At 35.6% G+C, this 19,805-nt stretch overlaps 2 protein-coding genes across 2 annotated transcripts; both read left to right on the top strand.

The window, feature by feature from the left end:
- Positions 1–4,701: 4,701 nt before the first annotated feature.
- Positions 4,702–5,789, top strand: LOC120130608. The gene is made up of 3 exons (XM_039147818.1): positions 4,702–4,807; positions 4,919–5,283; positions 5,727–5,789. Exons 1-3 carry the CDS (start codon positions 4,702–4,704, stop codon positions 5,787–5,789), a joined length of 534 nt encoding a protein of 177 aa, XP_039003749.1.
- A 593-nt stretch (positions 5,790–6,382) lies between these two features.
- LOC120130760 lies at positions 6,383–19,441 on the top strand. The gene is given in 27 exon segments (XM_039147918.1): positions 6,383–6,552; positions 6,691–6,862; positions 6,992–7,101; positions 8,004–8,169; positions 8,279–8,379; positions 8,906–8,978; positions 9,073–9,208; positions 9,334–9,494; positions 9,600–9,724; positions 10,189–10,288; positions 10,984–11,080; positions 11,338–11,389; positions 11,528–11,629; positions 11,717–11,863; positions 11,937–12,099; positions 12,191–12,433; positions 12,516–12,670; positions 13,617–13,745; positions 14,301–14,418; positions 14,524–14,719; positions 15,335–15,446; positions 15,528–15,622; positions 15,624–15,680; positions 16,262–17,508; positions 17,511–17,692; positions 17,971–18,165; positions 18,624–19,441. Coding segments are annotated over 26 exon segments (4,875 nt in total). The 5' UTR covers positions 6,383–6,552; positions 6,691–6,726; the 3' UTR covers positions 19,101–19,441.
- The last annotated feature ends 364 nt before the right edge of the window (positions 19,442–19,805 follow it).

Below are 19,805 nucleotides of genomic sequence, written 5' to 3'. Positions count from 1 at the left end.
TTCTGCACCTGATAGAGATAAGGCAGATGTAGAGTGATCTAGGAGATGTTTTGGTCAGTCTGAGTCATATGCATGCCCTGATAAGAGGACTCGTACTACTGCCCATCAGAGAATCCATACTATTTGAGGTCTGCATCACCTCCACCTCCATCAGTTAGTCGAGGCGATTCATCAGGTTTCTCCCTGATACCAAGTTGCGAGTACTGTGGGAATCGACACAGGGGAGAGTGTCGTAAGAAGATGGGTATCTGTTATCATTTTGGATCCAATGAGCACTTTCTAAGAAATTGTCTGCATTCAACTTCAATCAATCGGACCCCCGCTGAAACTCTTTCACTATCATAGTCTTCTGTTCAGACTCCCGTTGGGAGTCACAATCAGGGTAGAACTTTTATATCTGTTTCTAGGGTCAACAGTAGAGCTCGATCGCAGAGTAGAGAACCAACTGCTTTTGAGGCTCGGTAACCTGCCATTGTCTATGATATCCGACGTTATGGTGATCGAGTTGAGCTAGGACTTCTGCAGGTATATTTGTTATTATTTCCATTTCTTACATACATTTCTAACAAGGTTTTTTCTATATTCGAGTTTCGTATCTTAAGACCCTTGGATTATTGATTTAAGGCATCGAGATCACCATTTTTATTCCGAACCTAGTGAGTTTTTCCCGTTATTGTAAATAGCGTGATTAGCCTTTCTCATCTGAAGGAACTATTAGAGATCTAGGTTATGTTTCCTGTTTGACTCTGGTGAATTTTGAGGACGACCTTTCCTTTTCCAGGTATTTAAATTCCTATTTCAGTTTTAATTTATTCATTTTCTTTCGCTTTAAGTTTTATTTTAATTTTCATATCAGCGGAGAAGACACTGAGGAAGAAGAAAATGAATGCGAAGAAGAAGTGATTGATTCGGACGATAATGATCGGACCGAGGATGACTAATCTTTCTTCAATTTTAGTCATCGATATTCTTAAAGTTTATTTACCTCTTATAGGAATTAAGGTTTTTATTTTGAAAATAAAAGGTTGAATTTGATCTCAAAAAAATTGCTTTTAAACTATGATCTTTTTGTTCCATAGAACGAGGTGACTTAGAAAGCTTAATCTTGAAAACATTCAAAGCTTATTTGTGAAAACATGGCCTCTAAATCACAGGCACCAAGGCAGTGTGTTAACAGAGAACTCTTGAGCATTGGACGTAATTTCTTCACAATTTTTATTTACCATTTTTTTGAGATTGCATTTGATATTTGGTTTCTACGTTGCTATAAGTCTATTAAAACTTTTTGAAAAGTTAGTAGGTTTTAACACATTTTCCCCTCAGAATAAAAGATGAGAAAGCTAAAGCCTTATATCCCAGGCCATCCTTTTATATCAACTGTAATGGTAAATTGCCTCTCTTTTTTTCCCATTTGAATTATCATTTTGGTGAATTGAGTCAATAATTTGTTATTGTTATCACTTAATAATGCATGTGATGCTTGTAAATGAGAAATTGTTTTGTTTACTTAGGAGGTCTATAAGAAGTAATTCCTTACCTGAGATAACATTGCAGTATCTTTCATTGCAGACACTCTGTATCTTATCTATTTCTCATCTTACATTTCCATGCCATTTTTAGGGCTATGTAAATCGAGGTTTGGATTTTAAAACATGTTCCATAAAATAACAAGTATGAGAGGCTTATGGGGAAGAGAACTGTTACAGGAAGGGTTGTTAAGGAAAGATATGGAAAAGCCAAACAACAACATACTTTTATGGTACTTCCAACACTTTATCTTTTGGTAGGAATTTGAGTAATTGCAATAAATGATAAATGGATCCATCCATCCATCCATTTTCTGCAATTTTCTTTTCAGTGAGTTGTTTTCACACTTGATGAATATCTTCCACTTCCATGCTTTTTCTAATGAATTAGGTTGAAGTATTATGGAGCAAGGGAACTAAGAAATTATCCCCATTATTTCCTTTGCTTGTAAAGGGTCGTAACTTTCACAAATTGAGAACTTACAGATAGAAAATGATTTGCCTATTTGGTTGGGAAGCAACATTTTCGGGTAAACAAATGATAAACTTGATTTGTTTATATATATATATATCATAACTATTTTTTTGTAAAACAATTAAATATTATTTTAAAAACGGTTATGGCTTTAATTTTGAAAAATTGGTCGGTTTTGAATTGATTTGGAATAAATTGGATAGAGTAGCCATCGACCTTTGGGTTAGATAGGTCGAATACCTAAAAACGTCTTTTAAAAACAATTGTAAGAAAAATCATTTTTAAGAGAAAAAGCTGGTCTGCGTTTACAAATATTTTATTCAAACGGGTTCGGGAGTCGGTTACGCGTGAGGAAGGATTAGCACCCCCACAGCGCCCAAAATTGGTACTGTTCCGCTTACACTTTGTCATAGTTGTGGAAATGATGAATCGAATATATAGTTAAAATATGATCCCTTTATTGAAATGTAATTAATTTGTTTCGAATTAGCTATTTAAAGAAAATCATTTTATGCGATAAGAAATCTTAAAATTCGCAATCCTCCGTTGGGAAAGCTATTTCAACTATTTTTTATTTGTAAAAGAATATTCCACACTCATTGATTTTTTTAAAAACACAAATAGAATAGAAATTGAATATCACCATAAAATAAAATGGCTAATTATAAATACCCCTTTACGTTGTCCAACTTAAAATAAAATGAATTAATAATTAACAAAATGAAATCGATTTATTTCAAGTTCACATTTTGTTCAAATGTCGTATCGGATTGTACCACTTCGATCAAGTGATACTTTTCACGCCCATTCTACAAATACCGTTCTCGAAACTATTTGAATAACATTAATAGTTAAGGAAATGAAAACAAATGCGATTGGAGACATATGAAATACAATATTTATAATAAATAGAGTTAAGCATATTTATTTATATATGATACAAATGAATACGTAACATAAAAATATGCAAATACATAAGGAATTGAAATAAATACAAATGAATATTACAACCCAAAATATAATGATCAAAAAGTAAGTATTTATAATTACAAGGACCAGAATGGGAAAAACAAAAACTTAAAGGATCAAAATAGTACAAATAGAAATTTAAAGATCTAAAATAGAAAAATAGAAGCTTAAGGGACTAAAATAGAAATAACAAAAAGTTAAAGGGTTAAACTAAAAATATAAACAAATCAAAACCCCAATAATCAAATTAAAATAAATACAGGGACAAAAAACAAAAATAACCCACAAATAACGTTTTTAGGATAAAATAAAATAAAAAGAAACATGGAAGACTAAACAATAATTAATCCTAAATGCCAAACAATGACTAAAATAAAATATTTACAAATATCAGGGCAAAATTCAAACATCAATGAAAATATACAACAAATGCTACCAGTAACTAAAATGAAATAACTAAAAACATTGTGAGCAGAGTGAAATATTCACAATAATATCATAACATATGATAACAGGACTAAAACATAAATATTAAAAAAAATGCTCGAAATCAAAGAAAGTATAACTTCATTAAATAGCTTCACAATGAGAATACAAAATAGGGGGACTTAAGTGGCTATTATCCCCAGAAATATGAAAAACACGGGTGATATATCAAAATGACAATGACTAAAACGGCTATTTATGCTTTAGCAATCAAAACACGAAATTAGGACGACGAAACTACATCGTTTGAAGCCTTGGATATAAGGCTAACCAAAAGCCTTAACTCAACCCACTTCCTCGTTTTTTTTCTCTTCTCAAAAAACAGAGAGAGGGAGAGAGTTTCAAACTATCTCAACTCTTTCCTCGGGGAGGAGAAAAGTCCCAGCGGTTGGAGAAGGCCAACCAACCCCAAACGGTTCCCCTTCTCACCCTCATCCCATCTCCTTACCTCATTTAGCGTAAAACTCACCCAATCCTCATAGATCTAAGGTTTACCTATCGGGAAACGACGGCTCCGGCGACCTTAGGGATTCTAACCTTTCGAACTCAGGTAAAATCTCTATCTCCCTTCCTCTCTTTGCTTTTCTTTCTTGGTTTTTTGTATCTCTCTAGATACTTTTGCTTTTGGGGTTTGAAACTCTCTTGTGTTTTTTCTTTTTCCTCTTGTTTTTTTTTTAATTTTCTGGAAACTCTCCCTAACCGAATGCCTCTTCTTCCCCCTGAATCTATCACTTTTTATCTTCTCTGCTTTTGTTGATTTTTATTGATGCCTTTGATCTCTGTTGATGGATTTACTGATTGATAGCCTTGGATTTTCTTTTGATTTGTTTTACATTGTTTAATGAGTTTATTGATGGACTGCTCTGACTTTCGGTCACTGTAGATGATAGCGGTGGTGTCAGAGGTGATCGGAGCTGGCAGCAACAAAGGATGACAGCGTCAGAAGCCAATATAGGGTTTTAGAAACCCTAGGGTGGATCGGGTTGGGTTAGTTGAACTGGGTCGGATCCTGGGCCGGTTGGGTCGGGTAGAGTGTTGAGATGTTGGGTCATTTGGTTCCAGTTGTTTGGGCTGCTGGTTAGCCTTTGTTGGGCCCTGGGTTAAGCTTGTAATTGGGCCCGGGTTTAGGCATACAAAAATGTAAAAATGATAATTAATAATAATAATAGATTAATAATATTTTTGTAGACCGGACAAAAACGGGTGTCTACAATATATATATTTGTCTATATCAGCGCTGGAGTGATGGCTGAAAGAAGAAATGTTCTTGCCGAGAAGCACAGACGAGGCGAAGCTGTAAGACTGGTAAGAGCAACAATGAAAGGAAGGAGGAAGCAGTCTGCAGATGTTGGCACGTGGGGGAGCGAACCGGTGACAGCAAACTATGTTTCTGTGAATTCCATTTCTCTTGACTATGTAGCTACTGGAATTTTAAATCACATGATACTTCTTTTATGATTAGGTACAAAACTCCAAAATCATTCACATCAATCAAGACCATCGAAAAAGAGAAAAACAACTGAACCTGAGAGCAGAATGATTGGTAAGACAAAAGGAAAAGCTTCTATGCAAAGGTTTGGGAATGCGGGTAACAATTACCGAGTTCCTTCTTCAATTGGACAAGTGAAAAAGAAGCAAAAATCAAGGTTAAGAGTCTCTAATACTTCTAGTCATGGAAACCCTGGTCATTTCACTGTAGGGATGAGTTCCATTCATCATTCCAATGATGGTCCCGTTCTAAATTCTTATCAACCTCATCGGCACTTTCACCACCGAAGTGTACCTCACCAGTTTACCGGCTATGATATTGGAACCACTTCAACAATGGTAAGATCACTGCCTTCCAGACGTTATATAGATCCGTGGACAATGCCTATACAATACTAGGGATTCAACAATCACGATTACACCTACCATCCCAACTCAAATCCTGGCCTTTTCAATAGATGAAGGAATTTGATCCAATCTCCTCATGTGTTGAATGTTGACAGTTTCTTATAAAGTCACCTTCCGCTGTAAAGGCATGTAATGGATGGAAAAAAACAGTTTCACTCTGTTTTCATTAGGATGAAACAATGCAGGAGCAAGATCCACAAGTTATCTTCTTCGTATGGAAACTATATAACTAGAAAACGAAACTTGTGTGTTCTTTCATAAAATGAAATGGAAATGCAGTTGAAAATGCAATTATTTGATATGTTGTGTTCACTTTTGGTACTCTTGACGGTGGGAGTCAAGGGCCACAATTTGTTTCTTTTGATATTTTACAGTGTAGTGTAGAGTTTGTGGATTTGCCAGACGGACAATTGGGTCTTATTAATGCCAAAGATTAAGCATTGATAGCCATTGCTGATAATGACAAGCTGATGGTTACACTATATATGCATGTTGTGTTTCGTTTATTTTGTAATATTATTTGTCTTGGAGCAATTACGAAAATATTATTTTTATGCATTTATACATTGTTAGTTAGATTTCGATACAAATATATGTAAAAGAGTTAACATATGAGGTACTATAATTATATTATTAAATTAAAATTTAATTTAATCTAATTTTATGGTGTTAAATTGAATAAATTAATATTTTATTTATCTTGATAAGAATATGTAAAATGAAATAAAAAGTTTAATAAAACAGATCGAATCCTTTCGAAGTTGAATTTTTAAGCTGAATTCAAAGTGAGTAAAAGTATTTTTAAACTCTAATAAAATCGATATGAAATTTTATTAATTATATCGTTAGGTCGACTAAAAGTCCACCCATTATCATCTCTAGATCGGCCCAAATAATCGAAAAATGGGCTCAACCGTAGTATTACTATAACGAGACCTACATGAATATAATAATGGGCAAATAGAGATGAGGCTCAAATATTTGTGCCTCCATTAAGTCCAATTCACCACCAGCAACCACCCGGGCTTTTCCTCTTCAATTTCAACAAATTTCACAGCTTAATTTTGCTATTTTGATCTTCATTTCCCCGTATTTCTTTTTCAGAGGGATGGACTCTCTTTTCGCATAGAGAACAAGAGGTAAACAGATTAACTATAAATTTGCCTTCAATTCTCAACTTGCATTTCAGATCGGATCCAGGTCTCCGCTGTCATCCCCATTCTAATTCTCATTTCCTGATCCTGGATTTTGACTGCTTAGTTGCTTTCTTTTTTAAAGAGTTGAACTTTAGTTTGGTACCGATATATAGATTTTTTTTATTTAAAATTTGTTCATAAGGTGTGAGAGAGATAAGATATTTGAAAAGAAGGATCGATGGAGTGGACGACGTTACAACACTTGGATCTACGCCATGTGGCTAGAGGTATTCTCAAACCGTTGCAGCCGCACGCTGCAGCTTTTCATCCTACTCAGGCTCTCGTTTCCGCTGCCATCGGCACTTACATAATCGGTAATGCCGGCTACGGCACAACCTTTTTCATTTTTTCTTAAATTTGGATATGTTAATTTTTTTTAAAAACTCTGAAGTTAAATCTGCTTAAAAAGAACAAAAATCATTTTGGATCTTTTTTGGTCGCAGAATTTGATGCTTTAACTGGAAGTAAGTTAGCTACTATAGACATGGGTTCGCCGGTGGTTCGGATGGCTTATAGTCCTACAAGTGGCCACTCTGTCATTGCCATTCTTGAGGTTGGTTCCATAATTTTAATGTTAGCTACTTAGCTTAGATCATTACCTCAAAATGGGGGGGGGGTTGCATTCGATTATCATGAGAATAGAATTACTTCATATTAAGATTGGTATTAATACAATCATTAAACCAGTTGGCGGAAATGGTAGTGCATGCTAAGATTTGTATTAGTTAAATCTTAAGACTTTTATTTCCATTACATGGGTCTCTTTTTGAGTAATCCTGTATGAGGAAATAGTTTGAATTTTACATTTTTTTCTTAAGAATGAAGAGGCATTTTAAGGTAGGATGTGCTCTTTCAGTGTGTGGTATTGATTTTTTTTTATTAATCTGGGTAAATACAAGGCAATATTAGTTCAAAGATAACTCTCAACCATTTGACATTGAATGCTCACACCCCTAGCATTAATGGTATTGATCTTTCATATAGCTGATTAAGAGTAATTTTATTTTGTATGTTAAGATGGTTTAGAACCTATCCATGCTAGTGGTGTATACCAGGGTTCATATTTTCATGCGGTTGTTCCTAAGTTCGAGAAAGTGATTCCAAACAGACAATATAGATATATTGATTGTTGTCCTATGTATTGGAAAGCAAGCATGTTGTTTTTGTTTCATTATTCTAAGATAATAATTAAGATCCCATTGGCTTATTCCTGGTGTTTTCCTCAAGGTCATTGCAACAATTGGCTGTACCCCTTTTATTTACTTAAGCATTAGACTACATTTTGAAGATGAAATATTCACATCCTCTGATATTTGGATTTAATGCAGTAATGAGTATGGTTGTTGTCTTTAAGCTCCTTTAATTTTTACATGAAAGGGTCAATTCTATTTTTTCTCCTTATAGTTCCCTTATGCTAATTGTAACCTTTATTTTTCTGAAAATGTCACATGGCAGGATTGTACAATACGTTCTTGTGACTTTGACACCGAGCAAACTTGTGTTTTACATTCGCCAGAAAAGAAGACGGAACACATTTCATCTGAAACAGAAGTTCATCTTGCTTTGACACCTCTCCAACCTGTTGTATTTTTTGGTTTTCACAAGAGAATGAGTGTGACAGGTTAGTTTACTCCATCTGTAAACTGGTAGAATTTTTTTGTACTTGCATCATTATATTATACAATGGGAGCTTAATGATGTTTCTAATATTTTTACTGTCACACATGAAGTTGTTGGGACTGTTGAAGGTGGAAGAGCACCTACAAAAATAAAGACAGACTTGAAGAAACCTGTTGTGAATCTTGCCTGTCATCCTCGGCTTCCTGTTCTGGTACATCTGCCATTTTCCAGTAATAGGTTTTATTGTTATCATATTTATTATCTTTTGTTGTTTTCTGATATGGTTGTAAATTAATTTCTTTGTTCGAGATATTTATGTTTGTTGGATCTAATTCCAAGTGGCTAATAATTGTAAGAAGTTCCAGTGCTTAGGAATTTTCTAGGATAGGCATGAAACTTGAAATTTGAATCTGTTCTTGTTTTTTGGCTTCACCATTTAAAATGCATGAGATACATAATGTAGTAGTGAAGCGGTGATGCTGAGCATGTTTGTTTCGTTTAATTTTGGTAGATTTTTTTTTTTTTAAATTTTGGCAGACTGACTGTTGAAATGGATCTTTTCTTGGCTTGAACTGAATTCCCAAAAAATTAGTTAATTCTTCTGTGCTATCATCTTCTGTTATGGCATATCCAACTATCTAGATAGTGGTTAATGCAATCTGATCTATTGATATCTCTTATGCTTATAAAGCTTTTTGTTTTCTGGGTCCTATCACTTCCTTTTTGGAAAACAAAAGTATGTAGCATATGCAGAAGGTTTGATTCGAGCGTACAACATTCATACATATGCTGTTCTTTATACGCTACAACGTAAGTCAAGGAAAATTGATTATTTACTTTTTTTATATTTTATTATATCAGTCATGCTTAATAATCATACTGCTTTCCGTTTTGTTTCCTTCAGTTGATAATACCATTAAGCTTGTTGGTGCCGGTGCGTTTGCTTTTCATCCATCCCTGGAATGGGTTTTTGTCGGTGATAGACGCGGTACACTTCTTGCCTGGGATGTATCAACAGAAAGACCTATTATGATAGGAATGTAAGCTTTTTCCTTTTTCTTTTCCTTTTCATCACTTTTTCCCTTCTTATTTTTCAAGCCTGTATTGTGTGTTGATATTAGTAGAAGAAGGCACTTTGTTGAAATATTCTGTTTCTGTCATGTAGTACACAGGTGGGTTCTCAGCCTATCACATCAATTGCTTGGCTTTCAATGTTGCGTTTACTCGTCATTCTTTCGAAGGATGGGACTTTACAAGTTTGGAAAACACGATTGGCAGTTAATCCAAATAAACCTCCGACTCAAGTTAACTTTTTTGAGCCTGCTTGTAAGTACTACCACAAACGCTCTAGCAAGGAAGGAGGCCAAGATGCATGCATATTTATCGTTATGGAAATCACATACTCAAGACTTTGTGGTGTCTTCTTTGCAGCAATTGAATCACTGGACATCCCACGCATTCTGTCTCAGCAGGCTGGGGAAGCAGTTTATCCCTTGCCACGTATCAAAGCTTTGGAAGTTCACCCAAAATTAAACTTAGCAGCTCTTCTTTTTGCAGTTAAGATTGTTCACCTATGTCGTTGCATTATAAATTAGGTAAACTATGTTTAGTATTTAAACTATCAGTTTTGGTTCGTTTTAGTACCTAAACTTTCAATTTTTTCAAAATCATACCTAAAGTTTAGCTTTTGTTTGATTTTAGTACTCTGCCGTTAAAAACCTTAGTTTTTGTTTCATTTTAGTACCCTCGTTCAAAATTTAACGTTAATTTTTTTTTTAAAAATTGAAAGTTTGGTTACTGAAACGGACCAAAACTGATAGTTTAGGTACTAAATGTGTTAAATTTTTAACAGAGAGTTACTAAAATGAAATAAAAACTAAAGGTTAGGTTTGGTTTTGAAAAAATTGAAAGTTTAGATACTAAAATAGACCAAAACTGATAGTTTAGGTATTAAATGTGTAGTTTACCCTAGAAATTATTTGTTAAGTTCTGATGTACAAATATGCATTTTCTATGATAGAATATGAGTGGTGGTGACAACTTGAAGAACAGGGCTGCTTACACTAGGGAAGGAAGGAAACAGCTCTTTGCAGTTTTGCAAAGCGCAAGGGGATCTTCAGGTGGACGTTTCATTGATCATCTGTTTATATGTCCGTTGTTGCATATGAAGAAATAATATGTTCTAAAATAATTTATGACTGTCTAATACTCTAATTTCTTAATATAGTTGGATGTATAGTGTGAAGGACCTTAAGGTATATTATAGGAACATTTTCTTTCAATATAGGATGATGTGATTTCTTTCTGGGCACAATCTTGTGCGAAGTTATCCTCATTGAGGCGATCGAAGCAACAGAATGTTTTTTTTGGGCACTACTTTTACAGAATCTGTGTTCATCTTAACTTCATTCTTGAGAAAATCACTCAGTTTTATGTTGAAATGTTGTGTACATTTGCTTTCTCGCTAGAAATAAGTACAGCTTTCTATGCCTTTCCGTGTTTCTCTCTGCATTATGTTATATTTTTCTGTAAATCACTATGAATATTCTTTGCTGTGATATCCTATATTACCTGGACTCTTAATTTTTCCTCAAGTATCCATGTGAGGCACATATACGATACATGTTCAGAGTTCAGACATGTTATGAGGGTATGATCCTCCATATAAATTGGAAGACTTATAAAAAATTAAGCATGCATGTGTCGGATACCAAGACACCTCAGTATCTTACACTCACCTCTGAATCTTTGTAACATTGGTGATATCCTGCTAAACTTTTCGACTATATTTGCTGAAAGTTGATATTAAGTGCAGCATCTGTCTTAAAGGAGAAGCTTTCATCCATGGGCTCCTCTGGAATTTTGGCTGATCATCAGCTTAAAGCAGAACTGGAAGAGCAAAATATTAAGGGGTAAGTTTTGTCAAGCAAAATTACTGGTTTTGGTAGTACAGTTAAGAGTTTAGAATTTAAATCTGGATTTGCAGGTAAATGTAGTCAGTTTGGAGGTTGAAATGTTTAATCATTTTGGTTTAATGATCATATATTTATGGCTGCTACAATATTATTGTGGATGAATTTTTACATTGATATGATTTGATGATACAATCTTGGAATTTTTATGTAATCATGTATCATTGTTGACCATTTATTTATGAACTTCATAGCAGCCAAAGTGATCTTACAATTTCAGACATTGCACGGAAGGCATTTCTCTATAGTGTATGTTCCTTTGAACTTCTGTAATTTCAAATTAAGTTGTTTATTTTATATATTAATTTCTACAATATATAATGCCATTTTCAAGAACCGTGAACTGTTTGATTTACTTTTAACTCGTTACTTTCTCAACTTTTACAGCATTTCTTGGAAGGTCATGCTAAAACTGCCCCAATATCTAGGCTGCCTCTTATTACTATTGTGGATCCTAAAAATCAACTGAAGGACATTCCTGTTAGCCAGGTAATTTGGTTTATGATATTGATTATGCATCAATATCTATGTTGCTTCTGTTTGATATTTGACTGACACAACTTACTTTATTGACAGCCATTTCATTTGGAGCTCAATTTCTTCAATAGGGAGAACCGAGTTCTTCATTACCCTGTCAGGGCTTTTTATGTAGACGGTGTGAACCTCATGGCTTATAATCTTTCTTCTGGTGGAGATAGTATTTACAAGAAACTTTTCACATCGGTAAATGCTTGAAAAGTTGTGTTTTTAATGCTATGACAAGGCTTGTGTTCTTAACACTAAGCTTTTCTTTCAGATCCCAGGAAATGTAGAATATTACCCTAAACATATGGTTTATGGTAAGAAGCGGCATCTATTTCTCATTGTTTATGAGTTTAGTGGCACCACAAATGAAGTAGTCCTTTATTGGGAAAATACTGATATAAAATTGGCAAACAGCAAAGGAAGCACAATCAAAGGTATGTGTGTAGTATGTTTGTTTCTGTAAATGGCTTCTTACTACATATGTCTCTACTATTTATTTGTGATATTTTCTTTTTCAATTTGTAGGTTTTGATGCAGCATTTATCGGCCCCAATGAAAACCAGTTCGCTATTCTTGATGAAGATAAGTCTGGATTGGCTCTGTATATTCTTCCAGGATTCGCTTTACAAGAAGCTGATGGAAAAAATGGTGCAGTGGAACCAAATCTTTTACCTGATCAACCTGTGGAAGCAAACACTAATTCTATTCAGGGTCCTATGCCATTTTTGTTTGAAACTGAAATTGACCGAATATTTTCCACTCCTATAGGTGCTTGGGCTCATATGATACTTCATATTAGATATCACCATTTGTAAGATATGATACTGATCAGTATCTTCTGTGATTTCAGAGTCCACTTTGATGTTTGCTTGTAATGGGAAGCAGATTGGCTTGGCGAAGTTAGTTCAAAGTTATGTTAATCCATCTTCTGATGGCCACTATATATCAACAAAAACAGAGGGGAAAAAGTTTATAAGATTAAAAGCAAATGAGATTGTGCTTCAGGTGAGTAATTCAACTTTTTAAGGATGATTTTTGAGGTGTTCATTTCATGAAAACCTTTTAAGCGATAGAATAAAATTCTCTTCTTCATTTTAAAATAATATATATTACTTTAAATCTTATATACTTTAACTATTTGACTGAACTGGTGACACAGGTTAACCGGGTACCAACTCAGTTGGGAAAAGACTAATTTTTTTTAATAATAGTAAATATTATTTCATTGGTACTTTTGTATTTTCCTACTTCTATATAATCTTTGAATAAAACAATGAAAAACCACTATTTTTGGATGAAGTTCATCCTTTGCCACTATACATGTGATAATTTGTTGAATAATTTTTGTAAATATATATTTTTACATAAAATGTATTCGTTTGCTTACATCGTGGATGTGGCAAAATCTAGTATATATGTAAATATAAAGAATCTAAAAGCAAAATTGGTTTTAATTTGTTAACCGTCTCTTCTAAATTTTCCCGTCATAGTGTTACCTGTCCACTTTGTATGATTCCTTTATGAAGTTGCAAAGGCCTGTGCCTTTTCTTTTCTTTAATTCTTCACTTAATTTTAATGGAATCTCAATCTTCTTTTAGCATGTTTATCATTCCAGATTCATGAAAGATTTGTTAACCTACTTTCTTCTTGTATAAGATCCCAACACTGCTATATTTACCCAAGCGTTGATGAAATCTAATAACATTGATGGCTGATATCTCTTGAACCATTGATTCAACTTCTTATAAAACACAAGCATTCTTGTGCAAAAGGAAGAGCATTAGCATCTTGGAATTCATATATGCACATACACAAGCTAATGTTAGATATACTTTTATATATTCATACCTTTATGTCTGCATAAATTATATATCGTCTATCTAGTTTGACTGCGTTTTTCTTGAATAATATGGTTTGGATTTTTAACTGTGTTGTTTTCCAATATCTGCAGGTGCATTGGCAGGAAACTCCTAGAGGCTATGTTGCAGGAGTATTAACTGCTCACAGGGTGCTTATGGTTTCAGCTGACCTTGATATACTTGCAAGCAGTTCCTTGAAATTTGACAAAGGAAATCCTTCAATATCCTAAATACGTAATGCAGCATAAATCTTGTCTTAAAATACATACATGCATACATGATTTCACATACTTGTGTAAAAAGAAACTCTGTCCATGGATGCTTATAAAAGTATATGCATGTTCTAGGCCTTTTGTTGTTCTGCCTGATAGCAACTGACGATCTCTTTTTCCCCTTTAAAGTATTAACAGAGTCAATTTCATGAATCAGTGTCTTCTTTCTTTGACTCCGGTTGGAGCAATACCTGCTTCCACTAGCTGTGATTGCTGATAGCTATATAATCTTAGCATTCTTTTTCTTTTGTATTATTTTCTTTTCTCTGTTTTGCCCCTTTATACCATTTTCCCATGGATATACACTCTTGTTATGCCCAAGCTAAATATATTTGTCTGGACTTGACCAATTAAATTCAACATCCTTTATGTGTTAAGAAGGGTTTTTTTATCAACAATATGTGGTTAGTCTTGTATATATTTGCATGCATCATTTTACTAATACATGCATGCCGTGTATCTAGTCAAGATGAATAAATTTGTTTTACTTTAACTCATGTGCACTTTAGATCCCTTTTATGGGTTGGACCCGCACTTCTTTTTTCTACTGCAACTGCAGTTTGTATTTTAGGATGGGATGGGAAAGTGAGGACTGTACTCTCCATTAGCATGCCAAATGCAGGTTTGTATTCTTCTTCCCTACTTTTACACCATTGTATTGTATCAAATGCAATTTTCTGCTGCATATTATATTGTGGAATTACTGAGATGATATTCTATTCTACAGCTCTGATTGGGGCTCTAAATGATCGGTTGTTGCTAGCTAGCCCAACAGATATAAATCCTAGACAAAAGAAGGGGGTCGAGATCAAGAGCTGCCTTGTTGGGCTTCTTGAACCTCTTCTTATTGGTTTTGCTACCATGCAACAGAACTTTGAGCAGAAGCTTGACCTTTCTGAAATACTATACCAAATAACATCAAGGTTTTACTATCCCTTTGTGTATTTTTCATGTTTTTTGCTTAATGTTACTCAGATGATTGAAGTCTAGACCATGTTTGATGGGTAAAATGTAGCATTTTTTTTTATCGTTTTTATCTTTACAGTAGCTATAGCAAAGTGGATTAATGCATGAAAGTTGCCTTATTATCGAATGTGACTCAAAGACAGCAGTGGATTGGATTAATCAAGTTTCTGCCCCGGTTTTTCTGTCTAAGTTTGTTAAGGAAATTGTGGCTTCTGTTTCTTTAATTCATGCTATTGTCAGGTGGATTCCTAGGAGTTGTAATTGTGAAGCTGACAAGTTAGCGAAGGAGGGAATTGGGTGATTGTAGTCATGGATTTAGTTGGTTTGTATGCTTTAGAGGAATAGTGGGTCAGGAGTGTTTTATGTCGGTAGTATTTGGCTGGAGAGTTCTTAAGTTTTATGTAAAAGTTTTATATTTAATAAAATTATGTACTCTTTTCCTCCTTCAGCTAGTTGGTCCTTGCCTATGGGCAAGGGTCTACTAAGAGGGAGGTTTTAAAGAGGCATTCTATTCCTATCAAAAAAAAAAAAAGTTGGCATCTGACTTCTATATTTTTTTTACCTTTTTTAAGGTTTGACAGCTTACGTATCACTCCTCAGTCTCTTGATATTCTAGCTAGAGGTCCTCCTGTTTGTGGTGATCTTGCAGTATCATTATCCCAAGCAGGTCCACAGTTCACTCAGGTAGATGAACAATTATGTTTTATGTTTACATTCCATTACCCTCTTACTTTTGGTTCTGAACTTGCCATAAAACAAACTTAGGTGCTGCGGGGTCAATATGCAATCAAGGCACTTCGTTTTTCTACTGCTTTATCTGTACTGAAGGATGAGTTTGTGCGTTCTAGAGATTATCCAAATGTCCACCAACTCTCACTTGTTCAATCGGTTCCGCCAATTGGGATATGCCTGCATCAGGTAATTATCACAGCCGTTGAATTTAATCTCTGTCACTGCTGTGTTTCTTGGTTTTATAATTGAGTTTAATGAACTGGTCAATGATCTTATTTTTCAATGGTTGTGTAGTCTGCTTTGTGAATATGTTGGTTACTTTTCAGAAGATTAAATTCATAATATATCATGCTCAATATTTGTGTGCTGTTCTCGGGTTCACAGTTCAGATTAATATTCTGAATTTCTGATTGTTAGCAGTATCTACTGAATTTAAATTAATAATCATACAAATATTTGTTTTGTATAATTTTGTAACATATGACTGCGATTTTTGCTGTGGTGATATACCTCTAGTGCCTATAGGGTCTTTATCTTAAATTTACTTGTGCCCTTTAAGTCCTTTATCAAAGGTTCAAAATGTATAAAACAATGTCCTGCATTTTATTTTAGTATCTGCATTTAGATTATTCATTATGATATCTTGTAACTCCATTAATAGCATTACACAGGAATCTTCTAACCATTAACATTGTTGAGCCTTATGGCTTCATTGTCATTGTATGGTCCCATTTTTTCTTTGACGAGACTCAAATTTTGAACTGCAGGTATGGTCAGTTTGACAGTGCAAAGGAAACTTTTGAAGTCATAGCAGACTATGAAAGCATGCTAGACTTGTTTCTATGCCACCTCAACCCCAGTGCAATGCGACGTCTTGCTCAGAGGCTCGAGGAAGAAGGTGCTGATTCAGAATTGAGGCGATATTGTGAAAGGATTTTACGAGTCCGCTCAAGCGGTTGGACTCAAGGCATTTTTGCCAACTTTGCTGCTGAAAGTATGGTTCCCAAGGGACATGAATGGGGTGGTGGAAACTGGGAAATCAAGACCCCTGCGAACTTAAAGAGTATACCTCAATGGGAGCTTGCTGCAGAAGTTATGCCATACATGAAAACTGATGATGGTGCCATTCCATCAATTATCACTGACCATATTGGTGTTTACCTTGGTTCAATCAGAGGAAGAGGGAACATTGTTCAAGTGAAGGAAGGTAGCTTGGTTTTACCTGCCGTAGGTGACAGTAAGCCAAATGGAGTTCATACTTCTATGGCTCAATCTGTAGATAGTTCTAAGGGAGTTCCAGGTGGTGAAACCAAGGCTGGTTCATTGATGGGTCTGGAAACTTTAATCAAAGCAAATCAAAGTTCCACTGCTGCTGATGAACAGGCTAAAGCTGCTGAAGAATTTAAGAAAACAATGTATGGCACAGCTGATGGTGGTAGCAGCAGTGACGAGGATGGAGTATCAAAAACTAAGAAGTTGCAGATCAGGATACGCGACAAACCAACTTCAGGTGCCGTGGATGTCGATAAGATTAAAGAAGCAACCAAGCGACTTGGTGATGGCTTGGGCCTCCCTAGAGCCAGGCCAAAATCATTGACTGGCATTTCTCAGGATCTTGGTCAGAATCAACAGCAGCCTTATCCTGCTACCAGTGCTTCTGCGACTAATCCTACAGTGTCTGCCACTGGAGATCTTTTTGGCACTGACTCATGGGTACAACCTGCGTTGGCATCACAATCAGCTCCAGCAACCAAAGGTGTGGGAACTGCTGCTGGGCCTATACCAGAAGACTTTTTTCAGAACACAATACCATCCCTCCAGGTTGCAGCTTCTTTGCCTCCTCCTGGAACTTATCTTTCAAAGGTAGACCAAAATTCTCAAAAAGTTGAAGTTGGTGGAATGGTGCCACCTGACCATGTAAATGCACCTTCAGCTGATATTGGTCTAGCTGGTGGTGGGGTTCCACCTCAGTCTGCTGAACAACCAGTTCCTCCCGAGTCTTTTGCACTTCCTGGTGTGGTGTTCCTCCTCAATACACAGCTGCACCTGCTGGTATGCCACAGCCTCAAGTTCAGCCAGCTCAGATACTGCAATCCGCACAGCCTCTTGACCTTAGTGCTCTCGGAGTTGCAAACACTGCAGATTCTGGAAAACCTACTTCCTCTGAATCTGCTCCAGCATCTGTTCGCCCTGGACAGGTGAATATGTACAATGTGATATTTTTTTCTCAGTTCCTTTTCATTCCTGATTGTGGGATGCACTTGCATTTTGTACCCAATAACTTCAAGTTGCTTTATTGCCATGGGAAAGTAAATAATTTCTAACAGCATTTGGAATAAAGGTTCTTTAAACCAATTTGATTTTGTACTAATAATCTGTCCTTGTGACTTGGCAGCATGCTACTGTCAATCTCTGAAGATTTATGTATTATAAGCTTCCTTTAATCTTCCATTTACCATATTTTTTCTCTGGATAGGTTCCACGAGGGGCAGCAGCTTCCATATGTTTTAAGACTGGACTTGCTCACCTTGAACAGAATCAACTTCCAGATTCATTATCCTGTTTTGATGAAGCTTTTCTGGCACTGGCTAAGGATAACTCGCGTGGAGCCGATATTAAAGCTCAAGCTACTATCTGTGCTCAATACAAGATAGCTGTTACCCTTCTTCAGGTAGTCATTGTTTTCTAGGCACCAAATGAATTAGAACTTGAGTCAAGCATCTGAGGAAAAATAACAAGCATTCTCCTTTTGGATTTAGTTGCTTTCAGTGTTTCTCATCAGTGTAACTCAATAATCTTTGTATTGCATTCTTGGTTCTAGAGATCACATAATGAACTTATTTGTGATCTCTACGGAACAAAACTGCACTGAGTCTGGGTACATGGACCATTATTCATGACATATAATTCAGTTTTGATCTTTACAATCTGAGTAGTTTATGCTAATTGTGATACTTTGGCGATACATAAATTCTGAAGTATCTAAAGGGTTGTTGCGGATAGGCTAAGCTTACAAATAGCATTTACTTTATGCCTATTTAACTGTCCCAAGCCTCGACCTTTATTGCATAGTTGGGAACATAAATTTGTTTTTCATGACTTGTTATTTATTGCTTGGTTCTCCTGCAGGAAATTCTGAGATTGCAGAAAGTTCAAGGCCCAAGAGCACTTAGTGCAAAAGATGAGATGGCTAGACTATCTAGACATCTTGGTTCTTTGCCTCTACAGGCAAAGCACCGAATAAATTGCATCCGCACTGCCATAAAACGAAATATGGATGTTCAGAACTATGCCTATGCGAAACAGATGCTTGAACTTCTCCTGTCTAAGGCACCTCCCGGTAAGCAAGAGGAATTGAGGAGCCTGATTGACATTTGTGTCCAGAGGGGTTTAACCAACAAATCCATTGATCCACTGGAGGATCCTTCTCAGTTCTGTGCTGCCACTCTCAGCCGTCTCTCTACTATCGGATACGATGTTTGTGATCTTTGTGGTGCCAAATTTTCCGCGCTCTCATCTCCTGGATGCATTATCTGCGGTATGGGAGGTATTAAAAGATCAGATTCGCTTGGAGGGGCTGGCCCAGTTCATTCTCCATTCAGCTGAGATCATATATGCCGTTTCTGTAATCCAACAGACTCTCCTGGAACCCCATCCTTGATGTCGGATTGTTTTCTCCTATAGCCAGATGTCTCGGACACTGATCTCCCTTTGAAAGTAGAGTTCCATCATCTTGCAGGGGCCACCAGGTATATGTATAACTTTCTTTTCATTTGTGTGTATATGTTTCCTTTTCAGATCAGCCTCATTTGTTTGTTGTGCGACCTGAGACCATCATCTATTGTAATACATGTAATTTCACAGTGACGTTTTCATTTGTTAGGACAAATAATACCGGTTTGTAATTTACCTTTATGCCATTTCCATGCCTTGTAACCAAAATTCTGATTGGAGCGTTTGCCGGAGATGGTTTCAACCTTGGCTTCGTTTTTGTTTCGTTAAAAGTTTTCCTAGTTTGTCTTTCAACCCTTAGCAAAATTAGCATTCCATATATATGTATTAAAAATCCAGATAAATATTTTCCAACAGCATTATTTTGTGGGGAAAAAAAAGCATAAAGGATGATGTTTTAAGTTTAAAATCATAAATTAAAAGAGATCTCTCGTGAGAAATTAAAAGAAGCACTTTGCCGACTATTTCATGGTAAATTGTGTCAACTGGTCAATCGCCAATTGAGTGAAACAGAAGAAACGAAGGCAGAGAAATGTAAAATAAATGCTAAGAAAAATAAATTTCAATTAACCAATCACC

This window comes from Hibiscus syriacus, unplaced genomic scaffold, assembly GCF_006381635.1.
Source record: "Hibiscus syriacus cultivar Baekdansim isolate YM2019G1 unplaced genomic scaffold, ASM638163v2 tig00110548_pilon, whole genome shotgun sequence".
In the NCBI taxonomy this organism is placed as follows: domain Eukaryota; kingdom Viridiplantae; phylum Streptophyta; class Magnoliopsida; order Malvales; family Malvaceae; genus Hibiscus; species Hibiscus syriacus.
This window is presented reverse-complemented; position numbering and strand designations above follow the sequence as displayed.

Bases quoted from the DNA above. Each gene is read 5' to 3' on its own strand.
- LOC120130608 (XM_039147818.1), top strand. From the start codon at position 4,702: ATGGCTGAAAGAAGAAATGTTCTTGCCGAGAAGCACAGACGAGGCGAA. The intron at 4,808-4,918 runs GCACGTGGGGGA...TTTTATGATTAG, and splicing joins GAAGCAGTCTGCAGATGTTG to GTACAAAACTCCAAAATCAT. The intron at 5,284-5,726 runs GTAAGATCACTG...GATATTTTACAG, and splicing joins TTGGAACCACTTCAACAATG to TGTAGTGTAGAGTTTGTGGA.